Below are 26,772 nucleotides of genomic sequence, written 5' to 3'. Positions count from 1 at the left end.
TGTTCACCACCCCAAGGCATGAACGAGAGGAGCTAAAGCTTCATGGCTTTGGGGAACCGTTTCTCACAAATCTGAGGATACCAGTATGACTCTGCTGGCCCTTGTTCCCACAGGAAAACTGGGAGGCAGTATCTCCTGAGTTAGCCCTGAGTTATGGCCAAGCATGTTAGGATAAGGTTGGCAATCCTTATCGCATCAAATTCTGGTGTCCCCAGCTCTTTTCCTGCCCTAAAGCTACCAGCTCGGTGGCCCTGATTAAAGAGTTCAAGGAAAACAAGAGACCTATGTGCTATTCCCTTCCAATCTCCTTGCTGTTTCTCCACTCTCACCTAAAAAAGATAAGAAGGTAGGAAGAACCATTCTCTCTCCAGCACACTGAATTGAAGAGAATCAGGTATCATTAGAATACTTCTAACTGTGAAATAGCAAACACCCCAATTCTCAATAAGAGGGAGGGCAAGCAAAATGGGAGAGGACATGGGACTTTGCAGAAATCACCCTACACTTGCTTTGAAATTTCTAACATAGATGATTGGAGCAGGGAGCTCCCAGTAACGAAGTCCTAATGCTTATCATTCTAATAGTGTTGGCAGTCCTCTCTGCACAGCAAGAACCTCTGCAGGTCAGGAGTTAGTGCAGACTTTGTTTATTTACCTTCCAGGACTCTGAGTTCTTTCATCAGGGCCCCGAAAACCTTAACTTAGAGCCATGTTTCTCAACCTTTTTTCCATTATCACTCATCTAAGGAGCATTTTTAGGTAATTTTTTCTGAATCATCTCCCTAATGAAATTTTAGTAATGCAAATAAACTCTATATGTATGTTTGCTTCATATGTAAAATGAGTAAGTGTTTTTCATCCCCTAAGAAATAATTTTACCCTCTTAGAGAAGGCTGGGAGAGGGTATCTTTGTCCCTCTTAAGGATACATAGTTTAAGAGATTTCTCTCCATGTGGGGAGGGAAGGGGAGCACTGTTGTCTCAGGTGGTTTGATGGTTATACCATCCGTCTCTTCTCAAGGCCCCTTAGAGGTCTTTTAGGATGGAACACTATATTCTCGGAGCATTAACTATTTATGCAGAATGCACATTCTCAGATAGTCTCTGTGACGCCAGTCAGATCATCAATAATAACAACTCTCTACCATTTGGAGCACTCAGTACCTTTGGCCGATTTTCCTGCATCTTACTGGGGGAGGGAGAGAGAATACAGAGTCCTGATCTCTTTTTTGCATCAACATCTCACCCTTGGGAGCTTAAGATTCAAGAGCTATGGAGACTCTAACCCTTGCTAGAGGCTGAGGCCAGCAGCTGAGCTGACAGTCGTGTGACACCTAACCCTGCTATTATTCTCATATACTGACACTAAGACCCAACTCTTGCAGGAGCCAAAGTGATCCTGAATCATCTGACAATCATCCCAAGAAATGAGATGTAGCAGGAAGAGAAGAGTATCTATGCTGGATATGTTATTTGCCTCAAACTGGAGTCCAAAACAGGCATCTTTTGATGCCAAACTGTGTGAGTTTGATCTGGAAGTCATTGAGGGAGAATAAACACAGAACAGAGCCACACAATGTCATTTTTTTAACAGCATCACTTCCCCTGACTCTATTAACACCTCTTTCCATTGAATTCAATGAGCCACTGAATTGAGTCTTTTGGCAGCTGCAATGCACATTTGGTTGTGCCTGCCGGATACAGAGTTCATAGTCTAAATAGTCCAGCACAGTGTGCTCAGCCGTTCCACACAGGGTGGCTTCATTTTAGGAGTCTTACAGGCTAACAAAGGGAAAGTGAAAAATCAAACATTCCAAGAGGGATGATAGTGAGAACTCAAGTGCATATGGCTTATGTAATATTTTAATACTCAATGTAGGTATTAAAATCCTCCCATATCACAAGAGCTGTATCTCTTCTCTGGAGCAAGATAACTGAAAACATTCTGTTTATTTCTCCCATCATCCAGATGAAAATCTTGGACTGCCCATCTGGCCCAGCCATCGGCAAAGGTGGTCTGCACTCAAGGAGGGCAAAGAAAGTTTTCTGGGGAAGCTTTGCCCTTTTGCAGGTCAAGGAGTTCCACAGATTTCCCAGATGCAGTCAGAGAAGCCCATGAAGCATAAAGCCACGTGCAGGGAAGGAATCTTCCTGCAGGGTAGGGTCACTGAGGGTGAAGAGATACAGCTGGTCTGCCACAGGGAGGTCCTAAGTGGAAATCTTTATGAAGTGAGAAAAGACAAGGTGCCCTGCTGCCAGGAACCACCTGTGAAATCCAGCATTCTCAAAGGCTGGGAAGCCAAGCCAAAGCGAACAGCACCCTCTAACCATCATCTCCGGGCACCTGGGCTCCTGGCTTCTGACCCAGCAAATAAGAGCACCTCTCCTACCAAACACAAGTCCAAGGCCTAGATCCAAGGTCTACATCAGTTCTGTTTCCAGGCAAGCCCTGGAGCAACACCAGGCCTCACACTGGGTCCTGGGAGAGAGCAAAGTTTCTATGTGTGCTCCTGCCTCCCAGTCTCAAGGGGAGTCACACTCCAATTCCCCCTTTACATTTAACAGTTTACATCGAATACATCTAACACTCTGGATAAGTTGAGCCCCTCCTTCTACTTCTCTGGATAGCAATATCCTCTTCTGAAACTGAAGGATACTTGCCCACAAAAGGGACCCTTTTTTGTGTAGGTATAAAACACTTTAAAGGCCTATTAAAGGGTATCTATAATTCCATGAGTGCAAACCATCTTATTCAACGGCTTACTTTTAAAATTGGGTTTACAAAATTAAAATCCTATCAAAGTTTTTAAATTGAAAATAAGGTAAACCTTACAACTCAATAACAAGCAACCTTATTTAAATATGGACAATATATTTTAACAGACATTTCACCAAAGAAGAGATACAGATGGCTAATAAATGCATGAAAAGATACCCAATATCATTAATCATTAGGAAGGTACAAATTAAAACCACAACAAGATACTTCTAAACAGCCACTAGAATGGCTAAAATAAAAAGATAGACAATATTAAGTGTTGGTAAGGATGTGGAGGAAATGGAACCCCTGTTCATTGCTGGTGAAAATGTACAACTGGGTATTTACTTTGGAAAGGAGTTTGACAGTCTCTTTAAAAAGCTAAACATAAACTTTTCAACCCCAAAATTCCACTCCTAGAACCCATCTGGGAGAATAAAAACATGTCCACACAAAGACATGTATAGAAATAGTCACTGCAGCATTATTCATTAAAGCTTCAAAATGAAAACTATCCAAATGTCTGTCAACTGGTGAATAGATAAATTGTGATATATCCATATGGTAGAATACTATTCAGCCATTACAAAGGAACGAATAACTAATACATGTGACAACATACATGAAGAATCTCAAAGACATTATGCTAAGTGTAAAACTCCAGATGTAAATACCACACGATTCCATTTATATGAAATATCTAGTAAGGCTAAATCTATAGACACAGAAAACAGATCCGGGGGTGCCTAGAGCTACAGGTAGGAGTAGAAAATACCTGTGAATGGGTTCAAGGTCGCTTTTGGGGGTGAAGGAGATGTTCTCTGGTGACAGTTGTACAACACCATGAATTTATTAAACTCATTGGGTTGTACATTTACAATGAGTGAATTTTATGGTATGTAAACTATACTTCAATAAAGCTATTAAAACAAAAAGGGAGGTGTGCCCAAGTCATCACAAATAAATCATCAGGCAGCAGCAGCAGCTAGATTGAGTGGTCCTTAATTTGGGGGAAGACTCTTCCATCCGTTTTAAAGAAAAATATATCTGAATCTGTATATGTATGTGATGATGTTTGGTGCATATTCTTCGCGATTCTTTTGGACCTCAGAGAGTATTTCTCTTTAATACTAAAATAATCTTTCAGATTTAGAAGAGGACAAACACTTAAAAAAAAAAAAAAGCCAATTCAAAGATTATCCTTTTTCTTACAGGGAGGGAGAAAAAAGGCAAATTTGGAAACATGAAAACAAACAAATAAATAAGGCAAACTGAAAGCATTCTCACGGAGGATGTCAAGAGCAACAGTAATAATAGTATTACCACATTTTGCAACACTCAGTTCCTGGCAGGTAGCTTTCCTCATCTATTCTCACCACTAGCCAGAGCGGAGGGAGAAGCCAGGCAGATAAAAAGAGAATGGAGTAACAATGCAAGTAAGTGATTTGATCAAGGTCCCAGAGGCAGCAAGCAGCTTTGGAAACTGCCTGGTCCCAGAGCCCTGGCATTTGGCCTCCGGAGACTCCCCAACCCCCAGTCATGCCTTGTCCTTGCAGGTGCAGGCCCAGAAAGTTGCAGCCCCCGCATGGGCTCTCTGAGCCTATACAGACAGTGGGTTTGTGTGACAGCACAATTCCTTGCCCTGCGAGAAGGCCTGGCCCACGCACAGACAGCTGGAAGTCACTTCGACCCCCGATGACACCGTTCAAAGCCTCCTCTGTTTGGCTTTTTGATTCCTGATTGACATTCGCTGGCGAGGAGAGATAAATGCCGGGCTGAGGACAATGTTGATCCGCTCGGACTATTCTCAGGGAAAGACTTTTCAGAATAACAAACAAAACAAAACAAAAACCCAAAAACATTGGTGTGCTTAAGGGACTGAATAGAGCCCAAGAGGTCCAGGGACGCAGGGCCAGGCCTTTCAAGGGGCTGGCAAGTCCATTGAGGAGTTAATTGTTTGGGTGTACAATGAGTTTATTCTGGCCACATACAAAGAGCTTTCTCTTCCAGGTCCTTCAAAAGCAAATGTCTCAAAGGGGCCAGAGGAGGAATCTGTATTAATGGCATCTCTTGGGGTCTCTGAGACTGAGAAGCCTTGGAGAATGAGGAAAAAAGAAACCACTTCCCCAATCCTGAGATGTGGAAGGTCTCTCAACAATCCCAAGTCCCCTTCAATTCTCGGGCTCTTCCCAAACCATGTCCATCACTGGTGACCCTCCCTCATATTCTTTCAGGTTGCCATTGTCCATCTTTGAAAAATACATGGAGATAAACTTCAGCCTGGTAGAAGTGCTGGAAGGTTCTTGTTTGAAGGGACCACATTTATGCCAGAGCCACCATCCCTCTCCACATGTGACTCTGAGGCTCAGTGTGGAAGTGGAGACAACCCATTCTGGGTATCGTAAGGAGGCAACCGTGTCTGTTTGCAAAAGTCCCTCAAGAGCCTGCCCTGAATCAGACCTGAAGGAGGATGGAATGCTAGGCCACCTCAACATTTCCTGAGATGCATGCGCCATGACCAGCGAGGCTCAGAAATGGATGGTGAACTTTCCTGATTCTGATCTGTAAGAGCAGAAGTGGTCGGGCATGTCAGGTTCTTTCCAAAGCAGGAGGTCAGTGTTTTATATTCCATGTACCTACCTGCATGTTCCCTCCCAAAAGAAGTGAAAACAAGCTGAAAGGTGCCTTTTTGCAGGCAGTTCCCACATCCTTGAGCTCTACAGTCCCCTGAATAAGAGCAAAAACAGAAGACTGGGGAAAAGGCAAACCAGGGATGGAAGAGGAAGAGGAAGCACCGGCAGCAGAGGAGTCTGATCAGAGCTGGGTTCACACAGAAGACTTGGCTAATGTTTTTTTAACTTTTTATTTTTAAATGATTATAGATGCACAGGAAGTAGGAAAGATAATACAGAGAGGTCCTGTGTACCCCTCGCCCAGTTTTCCCCAATGGTAACAGCTTTACAGTTAACATGATGATATGGGTAAGCCCTTTAATTATCTAGGTGGCATAATTAGTACAAAATCAAAATCAGGACACTGATATTTGTATAATCCATGGACCTCACTCAGATTCTACCAGTTTTAAACGCACTCATTTTTGTGTATTGTCCTCTGCAATTTTATCCATGTGTAGACTCGGGTAACCACCACCACCATCAGCCTAGAACTATTCCATCAGCACAAAGATCTCCTTTGTGCCACCTTTACTGTTACACTTTCCCTCCTCCACCCCATTCCTCACACCTGGCAACCACTAATCTGCTCTCCATCTCTATAATGCTGCCATTTCTAGACTGTTATATAAATGGAATCATGCAATATATGACCTTTTGAAACAGGCTTTTTTCATGTGCATAATGCCCTTGAGATCCATTCAAGTTGTGGTTGCATATATCAACAATTCATTCCTTTTTATTGATGAGTATTTTTCCATGGTACAGATGGATAGGGGATCCCACCTTATAGCAGTTAGCTTCCAAGACCCCCAGTGGATGCCTTCAACTGTGGACAGTACCAAACCCTACACATTCTGTTTTTTCCCATACATACTTATGATAAAGGTTTATTTGTAAATTAGGCACAGTATAGATAAACAATAATAACATAATAAAACAGAACAATTATAACATCATACTTTTATAAGTTATATGAATACTGTCTCTCACTCAGGATATCTGATTGTATTGTACTCATCCTTCTTCATTTTGCAATCTATCCACTTGGTAACAGAGCCAGCCCCAAGTGACAGGGATGGTACACAGCATGGGTATGTTGGACAAAGTTATGATTCATATCCCAGGTGGGAGGGAGCAGGACAGTGCAAGATTGCATCACACTATTCAGAACAGCTCACAACTTAAAACTTACAAATTGTTTGTTTCTGAAATTTTCCATTGAATATTTTCAGCCCATGGTTGACCGTGGGTAGGGCAGTACTACTGTGCCACAGTTTGTTTCACCCACTGAAGGACATTTGGGTTTTTTTTTTTTTTCTACATTCGGCTATTACAGATAAAGCTGCTTCTTGTTCGTGTATAGGTTTTCTTGTGTGGTCATACATTTTCATTTCTCTGGAATAAATGCTCAGGAGTGCAACTGCTGGATTATATGGTAAATGTATGTTTAGTTGTTTTTCAGAAACTTCCAAAGTATTTTTGCAGTGTGGCTATACCATGTTACATTCTTGCCAGTGATGATGTATGAGACGTCCAGTTTCTCGGCAGCCTCACTATCATTTAGTGTTGGCACTACTTTTTCTTTCAGCTCTCCTAATAGATATGTAGTGACATCCTGCCATGGACTTATTTTGCATTTCCTGTGGCTAATGATGCTGAGTCTCTTCTTGTGTGTGTATTTGCCCTCTGTTTGTCTGCCTTGGTGAAATGTCTATTTGTGCATTTGGCCAATTTTTACTTTTTCTTTTTGAGACAGGGTCTCACTCTGTCACCAATGCTGGAGGGATGATCTCACTCGCTGCAACCTCCACCTCCCGGGTTCCAGTGATTCTTCTGCCTCAGCCTCCTGAGTAGCTGGGATTACAGGCGCATGCCACCATGCCTGGCTAATTTTTTGTTTTGTTTGTTTGTTTGTTTGTTTGAGACGGAGTCTCATTCTGTTGTCCAGGCTGGAGTGCCGTGGAGCAATCTTGGCTCACTGCAACCTCCAACCCCTGGGTTCAAGTGATTCTCCTGCCTTGGACTCCTGTGTAGCTGGGATTACAGGTGCATGCCACCGTGCCTGGCTAATTTTTGTGTGTTTTTTTTGTTTTTTTGTTTTTTTTAGTAGAGATAGGGTTTCACCATGTTGAGTAGGTTGGTCTTGAACTCCTGGCCTCAAGTGACTCGTCCACCTTAGCCTCCCGAAGTGCTGGGATTACAGGTGTGAGCCACCATGCCAGGCCACCATTTTCTAATTAAACTGTTTTTTAACTGCTGAGCTTTAAGAGTTGTTTATATATTCTAGATATGAGTCCAATGTTAGATAAACAGTTTGTAAATATTTTTTCCCAGGCTGTACTTTTTTGTTGTTGTCGCTCTTGTTAATTATCTAACATCACTTTTTGCAGAGCGAATTTTAAAGTTCAATTTATATACACTATTTTATCATGTTTTTGGTGGTGAAGATTTTCTCGTTTTTTTCTAAAAGTTTTAATAGCTTCACATTTTACATTTAAATCTGTGATCCATTTTGAATTAATTTTCATATCAGGCCTGAGGTTTAGGTTGAGGCTTTGGGGCTGATTTGTTGATTTCGTTTGTTTGGCGGATGTCCAACTGCTACAGCGCCGTTTGCTTGTGCGTCTATTTCCGGGTCCTCTATTCTGTTTCATTGATTTATGCATCTGTTCCTCCACAAATACCACACTATCTTTAGAACTCTAGCTTTATTCATCTTAAAATCAGGTAAAATGATTCCTCCCACTTTATTTTTCTTTTTAAAAATTGTTTCAGCTATTACTAGTTCCATTGCCTTTCCGAAGAAACTTGAGAATAAACAGCCCTTGAATCTCACATGTTTCTTTCTGTAAGCACAGGATCGCTGCAATGGAACCTGAGAGTGACAGACAGTTCCTCGGCCTTTACCACATGCACTCTGTGGCCCTCCGAGCTGGAGACCAGGGGTCAGAAGCAGGCCCAAGGCCTGTCCACCTGTGTGCCCACATCCCTGCCTCTCTGCAAGCTGCTGTGCCACACTGGAACTTAGGCAGGGAGCAGGGAGCAAACGAACATATTCTCATTGGCCTGACAAGCTCTGAGCTCTCTCACCTGGACTTCAGAGGCCCCACAAAGGCACTAGTCAGAGGGCTCAGGAACCCGGCAGAGGGCTTTGCTCAGCTCAGGCCACCCCCTCCAAGGGGCTTTCCTTAGAGGCTCTGGCTACAGGAGCTACCACACAGGGCTGTTTGGAGGGGCCACCTGCCTTCCCTCCCCTGCAGAGGTGGCAACTTCCCCGAGCTTACAGAAGCCTGTTGCTCCCCTGGGAGGATTTTCCTACACCTGAAGATGAATAACCTCCAACATAAAAGGCTAAGAACCATTAGAATGAGAGCTCCAGGAGGTGAGGCCTGGACTTGTACTGTTATACTCATCCCTGGGTCCTTAGTGACGATAACAAGCCTGACATTTAGTAAGTTCTCCATAAATATTTGCTGAGTAAGAGCACCAAGCATAAAATATCAATGATTACTAATACCACCAGGGATTCAAATGAATCTATGTCTAAGAGGCTTTTTCCAGATCCCTAAATCTTATTTTCTCTCAATCCTTGGAGATGAGGATATGGCAAGAAATCAAACTCTCAGTCTAGTGCTGTTCATGCATAAACTTTTCTTCAGAGACCCTGGAATATGGGCCAAAATGGAGGGGGTTGAGTAGCTGGAGCCAAGCTGGCGGGGCAGTTAGCTGTGGGAAGGAGGGAGACATGGTACATGTGTGAGCACACAAGCACACCCCTTCTGAAACTGACCTCTGCGAAGCTGGTATATGAACATTCCAGGCTTGGTGGAGGCAGCTCGGAGAACCAGAAAGCAAAAGAGCTGCCTCTCTCGGGCTTGGAGCTGCTCAGGCGCAGTTCTGTTTCAGTAGGCAAAGAATCAGAGTGAATCCATCTCCAGGAAAAGCCATGTGAGCAGAAGCCAACAGCATGGAGGTCATCAGCTGCCCATCTCCATCCAAACCCAGCCCAGCCCATCTGATGGCAATGCTAAGAGATCAGCTACAGATTCAGCCTCCCACACCCCTGGGGGTGCTAGGGGAAGAGAAAAAAGAGGTAGTAGGGAAGAGATTTAAGTCACGTGAACAGGAGTGATGTTTCACATGTGGAATGTCCCTCGACAGCCAGCCCAACACGGCTCTGCCAGGCTCAGGGCAATGAAGCTCCCCTCCTTCAGGTGTGCTAACACCTCATAAGGGCTGAGGCTGGGAGCCACCCAGTGCCCTGCGTCTGGGATGTTTGCCAGCCATTGTCCCTGTCCTAAGCCTGCCGCTCAGAGCTGCTCCATCCATTGCTTGAGTGACAAGTTCTCCAAGTTGGCAACAACCTGTAGACCCAGCTCCAAAAATAGAGACACAGACAGGGACCTTGGAGAAATAAATATGACTCACTCTTTACTTGGAGCATATACTATGGAACAGCCAGTGGGAGATTTTCTTTGTAAGCCCTGCAAATTAAAGGCGGGTTGGATTTTTGAAGTTCTGCCCCTCTCCAAGACTAGCTTGACAAATACAGAAGCCCATGCAGGAAAGTTTAGCAGAGTTTATTAGTATTTTTATTTTTCTCTTACTTTCCTTAAACAACTAACTCCCAGACTTCTTAGGGGGAAAATGCAAACTGCAGAAAATTCCTGGTGACCCTAAATTTTCACTTGCCATTTATCACAGCATCACCCCATGGCCTCTGATGTTCTGGGCACTGAGAAGTCAAAAGCTCGCAGAGAACTGCCAGAAATCATTTCACAAGTGCTTTTCCATATCCTTTCATTTAATCACTCTTCATCACTGCCCCCCTTCATCCCACCAGAGGCTAAGAACTTCCTTCCCTCCTTGCACTTCACAAGCAATGAAGAGCAGGGCCAGCCCCTGACCCTGTATTCAGTTATCCTGGAAGCTCCTCAAATCACCTAGGGTAATTAGCATTGAGACCCCAAAAAGAGTCCCATCAGAAAAATCCACAGGCCTTGGTACAGCCAGGTAAAGCTGCTGCACGATACGTTTTTGATCTCTGAAACCATTCTGCTTCCCATCTATTTTCCTTTGGATGACTCCAATGAAAACCAAAACTTTACCTCTATCTCTACTTCTTCAGCCTTCAACTCTTTTAGCAGCGCATTTTCAGAGCTAAAGGGGCTGTTTGGGGCCCTCTTCGTCTCTTCTGATATTCCTCTGTAGCATCCATAAAACACATGTGAATGCACGTGTGCACCGTCCCCCCCACTCTCTCTCTCTCACACACACACACACACACACACACACACACACACACACATCTCTTTAAGGGCCAGGACCAAAGGATAAGAAGGGGAGGGGGCAGCCAGGATGGGATTGCCCCAGATCAATGGATATTTGAAACTCAAACACATGGTCCGGGACCTACACTGCACGTGTTAATTACCACACATGTGCCCATAAAGGAGTCCGTTAAACACAAGGAGCCCAAAGAACAGAGTGAGGAAAGGACATTCCAAGGGATTAAGTAAATAGTCTGAAGTTTTGACCCCCCTCCCCTCCTGGAGCACGTGCATCTGGGTAAGATAACAGTGCCTCCCCCTCCTTCCCCCACTTCTTCCCTGGGGCCCCACACCTGTGGATCCAGGAGCCACAGCCACCCAGGCCTCCTGTCTCGGACCAAACGGCTGTGACCGGTTACAACCCAGCCTCTCTCCCTCCTCCCTTCCTTCTGCTGTCTCTCTGGGCCTCCTCCCCCAGCCTCCTTCTGCTCTGCCTTTCTCCTCCTCTCCTTCAGAGAACTAATTCCTGGCTGGCGACCAGACTCTCCGTGGTCACACAATACATCTTTTCATTCCTTCCAGTCTGGGAGGGACAGCCAATCCCTCCCAGCCCGGTCAGGGGAGGATATTTAAAAAGGCAAGAAGCTAGGGAAAGAGAAGGCTGGGTCCCGTCCTTGCCCTGCCGTCCCCTACCACTCACACCTCCAGACCTCTGCCCTACCTCTTTTCTGGCCATACCCCTCACCCTGCACAAGGGTGCAGACCTAGCACCTCTTTGCAGCAGGCCTCAGGGAAATAGATGCCTCCTAGGAAAACCCGTGTGTGGGCACAAGTTCAGACAAGGGGCCTTTGTGTCTTCCCACCTGCTGCCTTCCAGAGCACATTCCATTCTTAAGTGGCAGCTGAAAGAGGAACCTTGGCTGGTCCACACAGGATATTACTAATGCCCTCTCGCACCCTGTCCCCATTCAAACCCCAGCTTCCTGGACAGGTGTGGCTTCAGGTGTGGCGTCCTACAGGTGGCCCGAACCTGCTCTTCACTGCATTGCCCACGGGAGACAAAGAGAAGAGGATCCAACACCTAATCGGATCCTTCAAAGTACAGGGAAAGAGAGGCCACTAAATAGAATTTAAGACTCCAGGGGAGAATGAGTCCTAGCATTCCCCACCAGGGCCTTGTCCTGACCTTTGCACAAAAGAGGAAGCCTCTGCAGAGCCACCTTGGAGGAAGGGACCCATCCAGGGCAAGGGAGTAAAGAGCTGGGAACTGAGAACAGCTTATCCCTCTGAGATAAAGGCTTGAGATTCTATCCCCCATTTCCTGCATCACCCCTGGAGGAATCAGGCTCCTCTACCCTCTTTTGGCTCTGGAAGCTGACCCTAGAGCTAAAGAGGAACAAAGGGTGCTCACTGCTCGACTGTAAAAGGGAACAAAGGGTGCTCACTGTTGACTGTAAACTGACATCCCCAGCCCCCACCCTCCCCGCCGCCTCTTCTAACTGGACCAGTGAGAGCCTGGGATGACCACGGGTCTGTCTCTCATTGCTGTCCACAGGGTGCAAAGCCACATCCCCCTGGAAAGCACTTCTCTGTCCAGTTTAAGAACCAGAATCCCATGGCTGGCAGTTGTTTAGTGTGTGTGCACTTTATTCAGCATCATATACTCAGATCCTGTAGGAGGAGGGGATTCTGGGTGGTCAGTTTGGCATGATTGCCAATTTTTCTTTCCTACCACCAGGACCTCATGCCCAGGAATAAAGGTGATGTTCCTGAAGATTCCCATTACAACAAGCAAAACTAAAAGCAGTGCATGCCTGTAGTCCCAGCGACCTGGGAGGCTGAGGTGGGAGGATTGCTTGAGCCCAGGAGTTTGAGGCAAGCCTAGGCAACATAGTGAGATCTTGTCTTTAAAACATAAAAATTAAAAATGCTATGCTAGAAACACACACACACACACACACACACACACACACACACACACACACACACGCAATAGAAAACCTGAAGGCATCTTCCTTTTCCAGTCCCAGTAAACACACGCTACTCACAGCGTTGGTGATTTCAGGTCTTTGTAGATTCTCTCCCCACTTCCCCACCTAGGAGGGAACCACCGACACTTATGGCAGTTTCCTCCTGCCCTGGGAAGGACCTGAAGAAGCACTTCTCCCCTTTTCCAACCACTTTTCATTTCTGCCCAGAGGCCCATTGGTCCCTGTTTTCTGGTGGGTGGTGGTATCACCTGTTCCACTTCCACATCTTCTTGGAGCACCTGCATTTGGGGGCAGCAGGTTCTCCAGATCCTTATCTGCTGCATTCAGAGTGGGTGACTTCGCCTCTTCTTCCTGTCCCATGGCATAAGCACTGGAGGCAGGGCCCAGGGCTTTACCTTGGTCTCCCTGCAATTGTGTGTGCACAGGACAAGCCTGTGAACTTCACAGTGACCCTCAGCAAGGCCAAGGCTCCACATGGGCCCTGATGAGCATGTAGTTTCCAAGGCCTAGCTGCAGGTGGGAAGGCTCAAACTCGGCCTGAGATGGGAGTCCTGGAGAGGCGGCACACAAGATGAAATGCACACCTGCTTTCCATTCAACTACCAGCTCTGCACGTATGCTGTCCTGGAGGTCAGTGGCAGTGAATCTTAAGCCTCCAACTGTCTTCCATCCTAAAAACTATGATCAGCATATTCCAGGGACCTATTGCTCATATTGGCTGGTCCAATAAACAGCCCTCAGACAGATGCCAGCTACGTAACTTGTGGGGCCCAGTGTAAAGTAAAAATGCAGGGCCTCTCGTTCAAAAAGCAGGGAACAGTGCCATTCAAGGCACTAAAATACAAAGCTTTGTCCTTTATTCCATAGTCTCTCTCTCTTACCTTGTCATGGTGTTATTTTAATTTGCTACTTAGTATTGTTCTAGATAAAGAAAAATTAAAATTTTAAGCATGCTGTGGAAGACACATAGTACACCTCACAAAAGCTTTGTGCTAATGGGGTGACAAGGTTCAGCAGACACTCATGTGATGTGTCTCTCCTCCACTCACTTGCCTCTTCACTGTCCCATGGAACTCAAAGACAGAATTATTCAGAATTTCAGGATAACAACTCCACAGGTCGCACACCCACAAAGCCAGCCTCACCCTAGTGAAGAGAATCTGGATGTGCTGGGACAATTATGAAGGAGGATCAGTGAAGGGGGGAAAATGTCCAAATGTGCTTACACAACAAGAGAGTCAAGGGGAGACTTGGGCACCCTACCTTCCTCATCCTCTCTGGTTTAACGCTGGCTACACTGGTAGTTGATTGACTGAGCTCCCCACGGAACCAAGACTCCCAGGGCTCACATTCTAAAGGTCCTTCTCAGCTTTGGGCTCTATACTCACTCACCTCCCTCAGGAATTCTGGGAGCTTGGTGTCCATCCCTGTATGAGCCTTACTTACCTTAGGTGCTTCAGAGAAGAAACATGGAATAAGAATGGAGAAGATGTTCTGCAGGACACATTAGGCTTTCACCCCAGGCTCCTTCTATCTCATCTAAGAAATCCTGCTTGGACCATCTTTGGAAGCAAACATTTAGATAAAGCATAAAACTCCACTCACCTTTCCTTCCTGAGTTACCCTGGCTCAAGGGCTTGTCGGTGACTGAACCTTGGGTGAGAAGGGAAACAAAAACATAGCCACTCAGAATGCATTGCGGTTGGTTTCTTTCAAAGAGTTGGCAAAACCTGATATTATGAGTATATGGTCATGTATATATGTATTGTATACACATCTAAGAATATTATATACAATGTCAGTACATATACACATGTTGAGTGGGGTTTGTTTAACATCAATGTCACTGATAACCCAGCACTGCTGAGATGAACTATGATTTCTAGGTTCCCTGGTAACAGTCTTGACCACATTTTTACAAAAGTCCACACTCATATAACTCTCCCGTTGAAATTCCAATATCTGCCCCTCACATTTACACCCCAATCTCCCCAGCTTCTCACCAGTTCCATGTTTGGAGCCATATTCAGTCAGCAAGGCCAACTGAAAAGAAACTCCCTTTTACTGCAAAGGCAATGATTGACATCCCTTGCTGGTTAGGACAGGAAATCAGCGATTTTCCATCTGCATTAAGTAGAAAATTGTTGGCCCAATTGTACTGAATGGGCCAAAACAGTCTAAGGCATGGAAACAATTTTCTAGACACAGCCTGTTCCTCCAGGAGCGGGTAGCAGGTATGTTTGCCCAAGCATTTGCCCTGCATATACTAGGGTGCTCTGTGCATCCCCTCCTCCAGTCCTGACCCTGTGGCACCTGTCTTCTGCTGAGGTCCAGCCTCACACAGGCAGGGTACAACCGGTGCACCCACAGAAGGGCATCTGTGGAGTCCCGCCAAAAGAAAAGAATCTCTATTTCCCTAATCCATGTCATACTCCTTCTCCACGTACCAGTTTTGTGAGAACTCAAACATATTATCCTGCATGGTTTGTTTCTAGTCGTTTGTTTGCTTTAAATGAAACTTTCCAGGTCATTTGAAAGGAGGGCTAATTCCTGTACCTCCCTACCCCAACCCCAATTAAGGTTTCTAGTTTCCATGTTAACCACAAATAAAGTAAACTTCCCTTTTCGACCTGTAAATTTGGGTTTCCTGATGTAGATTCTAATAGCCCTTTCCACTTTCTTTTTCCTTCATGTAACAGAGCAAGTAGAAAAAGCTATGATAGCAAGACTGTCAGCCTTTGGAATTTCCCATAGGTTTTAGCATAATGTTTTATACTTTGTTTGCACTTAAAATGAAAAATAAGAAAATCAATAAAACCCTATGCACACAGATATGAAGAAATATGAATCAGCTGATGGGTGGGACAGGCTTTTTTGAGAGAGCTGAGCCACACAGTGAATTAAGGGAGTGACTCAGAGTCTTTTACCATCTGAACGGAGGTGGACATTGTGGGGCTTGTAAAAATCCCTAATCCACAATCCCATGAAATGGACCTAAAAGCACAATTTCTCTGCTTATTAAGTTGGGAATAGAAAGGACTTAATTTTTGCTATGGACTAACCCAATGGATCACTATAAAGCAATAGTTTGCTAACTTGTTTAATCATCAGAATCACCTGAGAGACTTCATAAAAACAAGGACCTCAGGTCTCCCTCCAGGCCTCCTGGATCAGAATGTACAAGGGGAAGCCTCAATATCTGGGTTCTCTTTAATTTCCCAGATACTGCTGGTGATCAGTCAGATTTAAGGGCCACTGTTATGAAGATTTTCCATTTCTCTACATTACATTCTTCAGGGGTGGTGAGTATATGACACAGAAGCCACCATTCTCCTCTCCTGCTCCCATGACAGGTTATCACTAATTGATAACCACAGCCTTTGATGCTGAGCTCCCAGGTGGTCTCAAAATCCATCTCAATAAAGCACTTCAAGAGCCACTAGCAATCAGAATCAGCACACAAGCTAGTAACTTACACGCCACCACAGCTCTATGAGGTTACAGCCAGTGCTTAGCATTGAACCAAAAATCTAAACTCAAAATCCGTAAATACACACACACGGCATACACTGCCATACCTTATCATTTGCTGAATTCTGAGCAAGCATGTTAGAGTAGAATCCTCCCTGACCTAGAAAAAGGTTCATCACCACCACCAACCTTCTAAAGGTTCTCCCACAAGCTGCAGGAGACCAACCAACGGGTCTCTCTCCAACCCTTTTCATTCTTCCCGCCCCTCCCTACGGTACCTGAACATACAGGAGTTTTATTCTGCACAGAAGAGCCACTGATGGGCTTCCCATCCGGAGTGACACACCAGCAGTACCCAGTGTAAGTATGGCACTGCACCTGTTCAGGGAAGTGAAAACGGAAGAAAACCATAAGTCTCTGTCACAATATCAAGACTCATCTCCAACCCCTTTCAAAGCATCACCCATATGGTGAAAGAGCACCTTCCACCTCTCATCCCCACATCTGTCTCCAGAGTGTCTCTCATGGGTGGTCCAGTCAGTGAACAGCACTGGGTACATGTTTGCTGTGGGATGCCCATGCAAACCACAGCAATTCACCCACTTCTTTCTTACTCCTCTTCACACTTTATGCCTGCATCATACTGTGTTTTTCCTGGGATGATTCTCACCAATACCTGTACATTTGTTTTCTCTAGCACTGGCATACGCTCCTATCCAATTATAAAAAATTCTAACCCACCCTATTTTTGAGACACAGTTTCACTCTGTCACCCAGGCTGGAATGCAGTGGCATGATCTCGGCTCACTACAACCTCTGCCTCCTGGGTTTAAGTGATTCTCCTGCCTCAGCCTCCCAAGTAGCTGGATTACAAGCATGTACCACCACACCTGGCTAATTTTTGTATTTTTAGTAGAAATGGGTTTCGCCATGTTAGCCAGGGTAGTCTTGAACTCCTCACCTCAAGTGATTCACGTGCCTCGGCCTCCCAAAGTGCTGGGATTACAGGCGTGAGCCACCGCACCCAGTCAAAAATTCTAACCCTTGAACTAATTTGGCAAGTAAAAGTTGGAATGTCGCCATTGCAGATTGATGTGACATTTCTTTAACAAGCAGAGACCAGTGGTAAGCTTTTCTTCTTTGTCTAGCTTTTCCCAGCATCCATTCATAGATCAGCTTGCCTATTGATCTTGTGGCTCTCTTGAGATGAGGGCACACATGATGAGGTTAAGGCAAGGGGGTAAAACCTGCAGGTTTATTTCTAGATGCCCCACTGCACCACTGTGTGATCTTCCTCAAGCCTCCAAGATCAGGTCTGCCTGCCTGGGAATAGCAAAAAGGAATAAGGCTTTTTGCATCCTTCAGCGTAGCTCTTCTTTCTCTTCCAGTAGCTGTCGCCCTACCCACCACCTCCCGCCCCACCCCGCTATCCTGCTTTCAATCTGGAGTTCCTAAACACACAGTGAGGCGTACTTCCCTGCTTAGAATCCTTCAGTGATTCATGTTGGGATCTAGGATAGAGATGAAACTCATTGGCATGCACTCAAGGTCCTCCATGATCTGCCTCCATCTATTCCCGCAGCCTCATTTCATGCCCATGTCATGGCACACACCCTCCACGCTGGCCACAGAACCCTTTGATGCTCCTAAACACGTTCTAGTTTCTCCTGATTCTGAGTCTTTGTTTGCTCCAACTATTCCATTTGTCTGGAATGCCCTTCCCCAACCCATCTCTCACCTACTCCTAATCCCTCGTATTCCCCTCCTCCTTTGTGATACACCTCCTCAAAGCAGTCCCAGCCTCCCCTGCCTCCTTCCTCTGATCCTCCCACACACCCTGGGGCCCCCCAAATCAGAGCCCTTATCACTGTGAGCTCTAGCTGTTGATTTATCCAGTCCACTCCCCCTCTCAAGATTGTGACCCCAGGGACTGCATGCTAGTTATTTCTACATTCCCAGAATCTAACATAATGCCTGACATTCATTGTAGGTGATTGATGGGTTGAATAAAGGCATCCATTATCACATTTCCTCAATTCTTGGTCTCCATCAATTATAAAATTGCAATGTCAATTTAAACAGCCCCACTACATTAAATGTAGATCTCAATTATAAGATGTGTGGCAATTGCAAAGATATTAAAGTGTGAAGAAAATGTGCCTCTTGAAATCAAGGACATATTGGAATCAAGGCTAGACAGTAATAGCATACAAATTGAGTGGTAAGGGATGGAAGGGAGCAGTGAGACAAGAGATCTGACAGCCTGAGTGAAATCCAAAAGTTATCACAAAGGCAGAAAAGCTATAGAAAGGTTTCTGCTCTTGTGTGGGCACCAAACACTGTCATTTCCCCCAAGACGAGTTGTTTCACCATGGACCTATCAACAGAAATCAAGGATAAGACAAGATAGGGGGACCCTTGTTCCTACCACGAAGGTGCATGTTGTATAAATGAGGCACTTCCCGCAGCTCCTGCATCTGAGACGCTGCTCGGGTCTTCTGATCAATGCCTTTACTCCAGTAGTATGTCCCACGCCCACTTCTTTTCATGGTCATGGTTGCTACCCCAAATGTTCATCCAACAGCAATATCTTCGGGTCAGGTCAACGCTACTTTCTGAGGAGCCTTAATGGTGGAAAGGAAACAAATCCAGACAGACCTGAATTTGAATCCTGGTCCAGCCAGTTATGAACTGGACACATCACTCAGCTCTTTGAGCCCCATCTATAAAATGGGGATAACAATGTCAAACCTGAAGGTAAGGAAGTCCATTGTTTGGCACCCAGTGAAGGCCGGATATGGAGTGGCAGTGGTAAGGATTGTTCTCAGCTATGCCAGAAATGCCTGGCAAGCCGGCCTTTTCAAAGGCCAGATCTCCTCTAGTAACCTCCACAGACTTGGGTGGGAAATGCTGCTGGAAATGTGGAGTTGATCCCTTCAGACTCCATCCACCCTACAGGGGATATTTCCTAGAGATAGTTCCTCGCCAGTGGCAGCAATTTAATGGAGCCTGGTAGGCTGCTTTCTCCTCCTTGGCCTGTAATCACCTCTGGGGAAACCTGTCCCAGGAGCTGAATGGCTATGCTGACTCACTCCCCGGGACCTTGACTCCCATGGCCAAGGCAGGCCTCTGTCTCCATGAGGACTGTGCCCTCAAGTCCATCGCCCAAGGCTGTGTCTCTGGCCCGGTGCTGCGCTGCGGGAGCTGGGCACTGCAGTCAAGTAGACTGCAGAGAACGGGCTGGTTCGAAAGCCACCTCCTCTCAAGCATGCACAGAGTCCCAGCCAAGGCTACTGGGGACAGAAGCAAATTCATGAGTAAGAGGCTAAGCCCAAAGCTTTGTTTCTGGGGATATAATCTGACCTCTGGGCTCAGAGGGTCCCAAGGGCCACATTCTCACTGAGTGTGCCCATTGTATCCCAGTGGGCACATGAACACTGTCTCCCAGCCCCCAGCTGGCCCAGAGGCCCAAACACAGCTCCTTTCTCTGCAGAGCCCTCAGCATTTTTCTCAGTCCAGGCTCCAAAGAAGAGAGCCCAGATTACAAAATCCCAGTCTGGGAGCTCCTTCCAAGTCCTATAAAACTGAAATCGAATGAGGAATTGTTGCCACGTGCTTGTGAGGGCTGGGGTATACAATAATGGGCATGCCTGCCCCAGGTGTGCCACAGGGGTGGGGACAGCCATGGGCAAAAGGCGGCACAGAAGACCCCAGCAAGGTCTCAGATCCAGGAGCTGAGGGAAGTGGCGGAGCACAAGCTCTTAGCTGAAGGAGCCTCGAGTGAATCAGCCCATGATTCCACAATGAGAGGTTGTTTCTAAGTTGTCTAGGGAGTTTTCAAGGTGACTTCTTGCAGGAAAAGAAGTTACATGGAGACAGTCTGCAGCCAGCCTTCCAGCACTTCCCAGCTCCACCACTTAACTCCTTCTGCAGCCTTGAAAAGCTTTTTAATCACACTAAGCCTCGGCCTGTCTATCTTTTTAAAAAGGGAAGATAATCATGACAATAATACCTATCTTAGTTGTTAAGAGAATTAAATTTGATAATGTAAATAAAGCACTTAGCTCACAGGGTAAGTGCCCAGTTAACTTTCAGCTATTTATTTTTATTATCATTGTGTTATATTTTAGCAAACTATCTGTACACTCAAAAATGCCAGAGCCAGATTATCTGATGAGGACAAAAGAACATCCTATTCTGAGCAGCCTGAGGGGAAGGGGCAGTCTGAAGTCAGCAAAACGTTTGAAAAGGTCTGGGTGGAAGAAGATGATGTTTGTTTTCACATAGAAATAGTTCTATTGCCAGCAGAGGAGAGAAACGTTTCTTGCAGAAAAGCAATCAGGGTGTAAATTCTTTGAATTGATGGTTTCTATATAAATGATCAAGATGTAAACTCTGCCTGGCTTAGCTTCCTCCTTTGTAGATTTATCCTTTTAAATTAATAAGTAATACCCTTCCTTTTTCCCTAAGAGCCTCAAGTTGGTCAACTTTCAGACTTAATCTCTGAGAAAAGCCCAGGCCAAGAGGATCCGTGAGGCAACTGGCCATTTCAAATATCTCCCTGTGCAGTTCGCAAAACTCAGGGTTGTTCTTGCCCAAAAGGTACAGATATAGATAGTGAAATCTGCTCCTGTCCCACTCTGAAGCATCCTAGGAAAGCTGAAGTGTCAACAGATGGCTCTTCCTTAAGGGACAAAACGTGTTTACTCATCAACCTAAGTGAGGTTACCTTCTGCTTATATTGTAACTATATCGTAGAATATAACGGGGGGCGGGGGGCGCCGTGGGGGGGCCAGGTGCAGTGACTCATGCCTGTAATCCCAGCACTTTGGGAGGCCGAGGCAGGCAGATCACTGGAGGTCAGTAGTTCAAGACCAGCCTGGCCAACATAGTGAAACCTCGTCTCTACTAAAAATACAAAAATTAGCAGGCATGGTGGCAGATGCCTGTAATCCCAGCTACTTGGGAGGCTAAGGCAGGAGAATTGTTTGAAACCAGGAGGTGGAGCTTCCAGTGAGCCGAGATCACACCACTGCACTTAAGCCTGGGCAATAAAGTGAGATTCCATCTCAAAAAAAAGAATGTAACTAGGGGTCCCAAAGGTCCTTTAAGGCAGTGTGTTCCTAGATAAGTAAGTTTCATCTCTGACTCATACACTTTAATATTTTTGGCAAGAAGCCCTTTACATAAACAGCCTAGTGGTATATTTCAGGCCAACCTCCATCCAAATAAAGACAGGCCTGAATTATTTTAATCCTGCTAATCTTCAACATTAGCCCAAATTCTGAACACCTGGAAGGATGCGGCAGGCTGGCACTCCCAACAAGGCAGGGGAGCAACCGATGAGCAGAGAAACGTCAGCTCCTGGGGGTAAAGCAAAGTCAGGGAGCAAAGGGGAAGAAAGCACAGACAGAAATGGGGCCGACAGATGAACAACGCGTATAGACAACTATCACCTGCAGGTGCCGTGTCCAACGCAAAAAAATACCACCTTCCACTTTCGTGATGGCTTCTCAGTCACCATCGAAGGTCTATGCATTATCTCACTTGGGCGTCAAAGCCACCCTTTGTGCAAATCTTTTATAAGAGAGGTACAGAGAGCAGAAGTTATTTGTTCAAAGGTCACAGCTAGTTAATAACAGCACAGGACACTGGAATCCCAATATCCAAGCAATCATAAAATTTCAGAACTGATGGACTAGAAAAAGCCTTAGAGGTCACCAGTCTAACCCAAACACTTCACAAATGAGGAAACTGAGGCCCAGAGACAGAGTAATAGTTGGCTCCCAGTACCTTGTCCCAGCAGATGGAAAGTTCTCAGACCTTGAGGAAGGAGGAAGAGACAGGAAGTGGCCGCAAGCGCTGATGTCTGAGGGAACTGACTGAGTATCTTTGGGTCTTGTAATTTTCTGGAAAATAGAACTCTTTGGGGTCATGTAAATATGCCCACCAGGGAGGCAGCTGGAAGAGAGTCTTTTGCTCCCATTTCAATGAAAGGCCTTTTCTGGAGTAGCATTTGGGCCTTCACCTGCTGTGGGCTGCGCTGCTTCCCCTGGGATGTTCTCTGGGGGTTTCTATAGCAGGCGTGAGGCCTCACCTCCCAGAGTTGCTTCTTTGTTGCTTGTTCTTTCACTCTCCTACCAATCACCCCTGCTTTTCTAGGAAACCAGAGAGGAAACCAGTCTCTCTGCAGGTGCCCACTTTCTTCTCTTTTCTCCAGAAACGTGAGGCTACTGTTCTCTCCACTTTGATACACTGATGAATGAATGCAGCTTGTGTTCTGTGAGGTGTGAATAGACATAATGAGGGATAAAAGTATCCTCTGGCCAAATAACTTTCGAAATACTGGGTTAAACAAAGTTAAAAGATTTCTTTACTGCAGAACTTCTAGTTTTACATCAATTAATGATTTATCCCTAAGAGAAAGATACCATTTGCAGCAATTCCTAAACTTATTAAACTAGGGACTGATATAGTTTGGATGCATGTTCCCAAATCTCATGATGAAATGTTATCCCCAATGTTGGAACTGGGGCTTGGGGGGAGGTGACTGGATCATAGGGCTGGGTTTCCCATGAATGTTTAGCACCACCCCCTTGGTTTTCATGATAGTGAGTTCTCGTGAGATCTGGTCATTTAAAAGTGTGTGGCACCTCCCCTCCCTCTCTCCTGCTCCTGCTCTGGCCATGTGATTTGCCTGCTTCCCCTTCCCCTTCCCCTTACGCCATGATTGTAAGTTTCCTGAGGCCTTTCCAGAAGCGGAGCAGATGCCAGCATCATGCTTCCTGTACAGCCTACAGAACCATGAGCCAATTAAACCTCTTTTCTTTATAAATTACCCAGTCTCCGGTATTTCTTTGCAAGAATGGACAAATGCAGGGACCCTCCCCTAACTTTTACACAAGGAGCATTGGACAGAACTACTGTTCGCTGAAACATGCTTGAGGTCGGGGGGAAAAGCAGTATAATGAACTACAAGGCCTTGCTGTATTTTTTCACTTTGCCCCATCCTACTTTTCTGCAGTCTAGGTATCAGGCTCTCAGTTTGCTATGCTTGAAATAATTTCCTTCTGGTGGCAACCCCTCCTCTGTTTTTGTAATGCTTTGTCAAGCTATGTATTTGCTAAGGAATCCATCCTGAATTGCCTCGGAACTTCAAGGACAACTGGGATCCCATGGAAGGCATGGTGCCTTCTCACCCTGTGGCTTCATTTCTCCCTATCTATCTCTTTGTGCTTCTTTCACAAAATAGAAATCACGAACCATATGCAATGGAACAGGCTTGATTCAGCATGCCTGGTAGCAACTACAAAACATGTCATGAAAGGACCGCTCTCATGTATATGAACATTTCCTAGTGGGAAAAGATTCAACTACAAGTAAAAGGAATGTGAGTATTTTTCTAACTGTCTTTTGGCAGTGAGAGTATGAGACTGTTTTTTCTTTTTAATCTGCCCATTACTCCAAATCAGTTAGCAGGGTTTTTGGATTAAGCTAATCCACAGTGAAATTTAAACATCTTGCTGTTGGTCCTACTGATGGCTTCATGTCAGAGCAGTATTTTCAGCTGCTCTGTTTTCCTTTTGGCTGCATTCCCTACAGGATGTCTGAGCAGTTGTGGTTTTCCATGGGTGCCATGGGCTCTGGCTGGAAGACTGATCACCTGAGATGGCCACTTATGTCCCCATCCCCAAGAATATCTCTCTCCATCAGAAGCTGCTGGAGAAGATTGTTTGTTGGGTATGGATGAGAGTCACCTGGAGAGCTCATGAAAACGTTGCTGGGCCTCACCTACAGAGCTTCTGCATTCATTGGGTCTGGAGTCATCTGGAGCTTTTGCATTTCTAACAGGTTCTCTGGTGATGCTCTTGCTGCTGGGTCCAGGGACCACACTTCAAGAGCCACTGTGTCAAAGGAGCATCCCACCCACTTTCTGGCATTTATCATGAAATACCCAAGAAACAAGTACTTTTCTAGGTGAGAATTTGGGAACAAGGGGCCTTGTGACCCTATTTCTTTCCAAAGCTTTTATATTCCCAATGTTTTAATGACATGGTATTTTAATGCATGAATCTAGTGATTGCAGTATTAAATCTTCTGGGTGATTTCACACATGGACAAGAGTTTGACTGCAGTGAGAAGTGGGTAAGGGGGAAAGAAGGAAGGGATGGTATAATTCTTTTGGTCTGTCTAGCATGAGCTGTCCTTTCCTCAGTTTGGAACACATTATCGCACAAATCTTCTCCTCATCTTTAGTCAGGTTTGACTGAGAAGCAACAGGAATAGAAGGGAAAACATGGTTTTGGAGACAAAAAGACCTGAGTGTAAATACCATCTCCACTGCTAGCTGTGTGACTTCAGCAAAGTCACTTAACTTCTCTGAGCCTATCTACGAAATAGGCTTCATCGTACCACTTTGAAGATTATTAAGAAGACAAAACGAGATATACTAAGCATCTAAAACAGTGTAGATATAGGATATGCACTCAGCACATGCTGATTTTATCCTTTTCCCCTGCCCTTTTGCAGATGATCTAGGCCAGTGGCTTCCCTGGGCCACAATGGAAGAAGAACTGTCTTGGGCTACATATAAAATACACTAACACTAACAATAGCTGATGAGCTTTAAAAAAATCTCATAATGTTTTAAGAAGGTTTATGAATTTGTGTTGGGCCTCATTCAAAGCCATCCTGGGCTGCATGTGGCCTGTGGGCCATGAGATGGACAAGCTTAGTCTAGGCCATAGCCTGAAAGCACTTCTATTCTTGTTGGCTGTAGACATTGTCTCCCACTCTATGCCACGTCTAGGGAGGATTGCCTATTGGGGAATGAATAATTTTTCCTTTAAGAATATTTACCTCATCTGCCAGAATTTAAGAGGAGATGCAGGAAAGGAAGCTAATCCTTCAATTTCAAATCCTCCTAAATATGGGAGTCTTTGTCAACTGCATTTTTTATGAGTTGATGGCGTGACATGGCTGCCAACATGGCATGAGTTAGGAGTGGTGTGTTTAGAACAAGAGACGGCCTTGTTCTTCCCCAGCCTGCTCATGACCACATCTGAAATCTTGTGTCCAGTGTGAGGAAGGATGCTATAAGGAAGGCCCTATAAGAAGGGCCTTGGCAAATTAGACTCAGAAGAAGGAGGCCAAGAGGAAAGATATATAAATCCCTATGATATGGGAATGAGTGCTAGAACCAAGGATTTCTGCCAAGGGAAATAAATTGTTGGCTGAAAGAGAAGATTTCACAAGATATAATGGTGTCCATCTTCAATCTATCTTTCTGTGGATTCTGTAATTCCCATAGCTAGAACTGAAGTCATCTGTTGGAAGTTATAGGAAGACAGCTCTCAAGTCAAGGTAAAGAGGACTTTCCAACAAAATAGTCCCAAAATGCATTATGGATTTTGTCATCATGGAAATAAGCTTCCTGTCTCTGAGAGCAATCGAGCAGAAAGTAGACGACTACTTGGGGAGAGACTGTAAGTGGAATCTGAGCCCTGGATTGCAGTGGGGTAGGGAGAGGAGGGAGAAGATAAACCAGATGTCTCTGAGGTCCCCTTTAATCCAGAAGGTCCGTAATTCTACAACCTTTCTGTAAGATGAACTTTTGCTCCTGAAGAGTAGGGTGATTTATAAACTAGTACCTAATTGTCAGTGTTAAGACCACCATTCCAATTATATGGTGAAGAATATTTTTTGTATTTTCCAAAAAGTTTGAACAACATCCCCCAAAATGGACATATAAAGACATTTGGAACACCCGAGTGTTAGGGCTCCAGGGACCCAAGGAACTTCACTGTCTTCACTCCTGTTCCTCTGTGTGGTGCCTAGATCCGGGTTTTGTAAACAGCAAATATGATACCTCTTGTTCCCTTAATTTTATTTCTATCTTGGGGGGTAAGTATTAAATATATTTTTATGTTTAAAAAAATACCTAATAAGCAAGTCCCTCATAAATAGGAGCTTTTACTCCGATGAGAACTGTGAGAAAGCTGGCTGGTGGGGAGCACAAAGGTGGCCTGCAGGAGTGGAGCCTTTCCTTGCATCTCCTATCTGACTTCACTTTTAATAAAACTTTCCTGTCTTCACACCTCCCACCTGAGTTCCTATTATTCTTCCCTATTTTGACATGGAAAAAAATTTTGATCCCTTTTGCAGAAGAGTTTAGTTGACTGACCTGCTGGGTCACCTCCCAGCATGTTACATGCACTCACAGCGCAGTGGCAAAAGCCCTAAATGTGTGTCTTAATGGCTCTGCCTGGAAGTTTCCTGAGTAAATGTCTGTTGTGGGCCTACTGTGTGCCCAGCCACCTGATTGGACATTAGCTCTTGTCTCATAAAATCCTAAAAAGTGGCATTTTCCTCCTCAGAAATCAATTGAGCCCCCTTCCCAATGTAGGAACACTCCCTCCCACCCCCATGGCACGGCTGATGGATGTCCACTTGGTCTCTGCTTGCCCACTTTCCGGGATGGGAAGTTAAGTCCTCTTTGAGTCAGACATTCTGTCTGTGAGCTATGCTAATTGTCAAAAGTTCTTCCCTATTTCGAGTCAGAATCCTACTTTTATATACTGTACTTGGTGATGCCGGGTCAGCGCTGTGG

At 45.2% G+C, this 26,772-nt stretch overlaps 1 protein-coding gene across 2 annotated transcripts in view; it reads right to left on the bottom strand.

Moving 5' to 3' along the window:
- Window positions 1-26,772, bottom strand: part of SMOC1 (SPARC related modular calcium binding 1) — a 164,275-nt gene that overhangs the window by 40,557 nt on the left and 96,946 nt on the right. For both annotated transcript variants that reach the window (XM_012000910.1, XM_012000911.1), the window contains exons 4-5: window positions 16,442-16,541; window positions 14,298-14,345 (exon numbers count right to left, since the gene is read on the bottom strand). In XM_012000910.1, coding sequence (XP_011856300.1) covers window positions 14,298-14,345; window positions 16,442-16,541 — 148 coding nt within the window. The remainder of the gene's footprint in view (window positions 1-14,297; window positions 14,346-16,441; window positions 16,542-26,772) is intronic.

This window comes from Mandrillus leucophaeus, unplaced genomic scaffold, assembly GCF_000951045.1.
Source record: "Mandrillus leucophaeus isolate KB7577 unplaced genomic scaffold, Mleu.le_1.0 Scaffold641, whole genome shotgun sequence".
In the NCBI taxonomy this organism is placed as follows: domain Eukaryota; kingdom Metazoa; phylum Chordata; class Mammalia; order Primates; family Cercopithecidae; genus Mandrillus; species Mandrillus leucophaeus.
The sequence above is the reverse complement of the archived record's forward strand: the minus strand, read 5'-3'. Positions and strand labels throughout refer to the sequence as shown.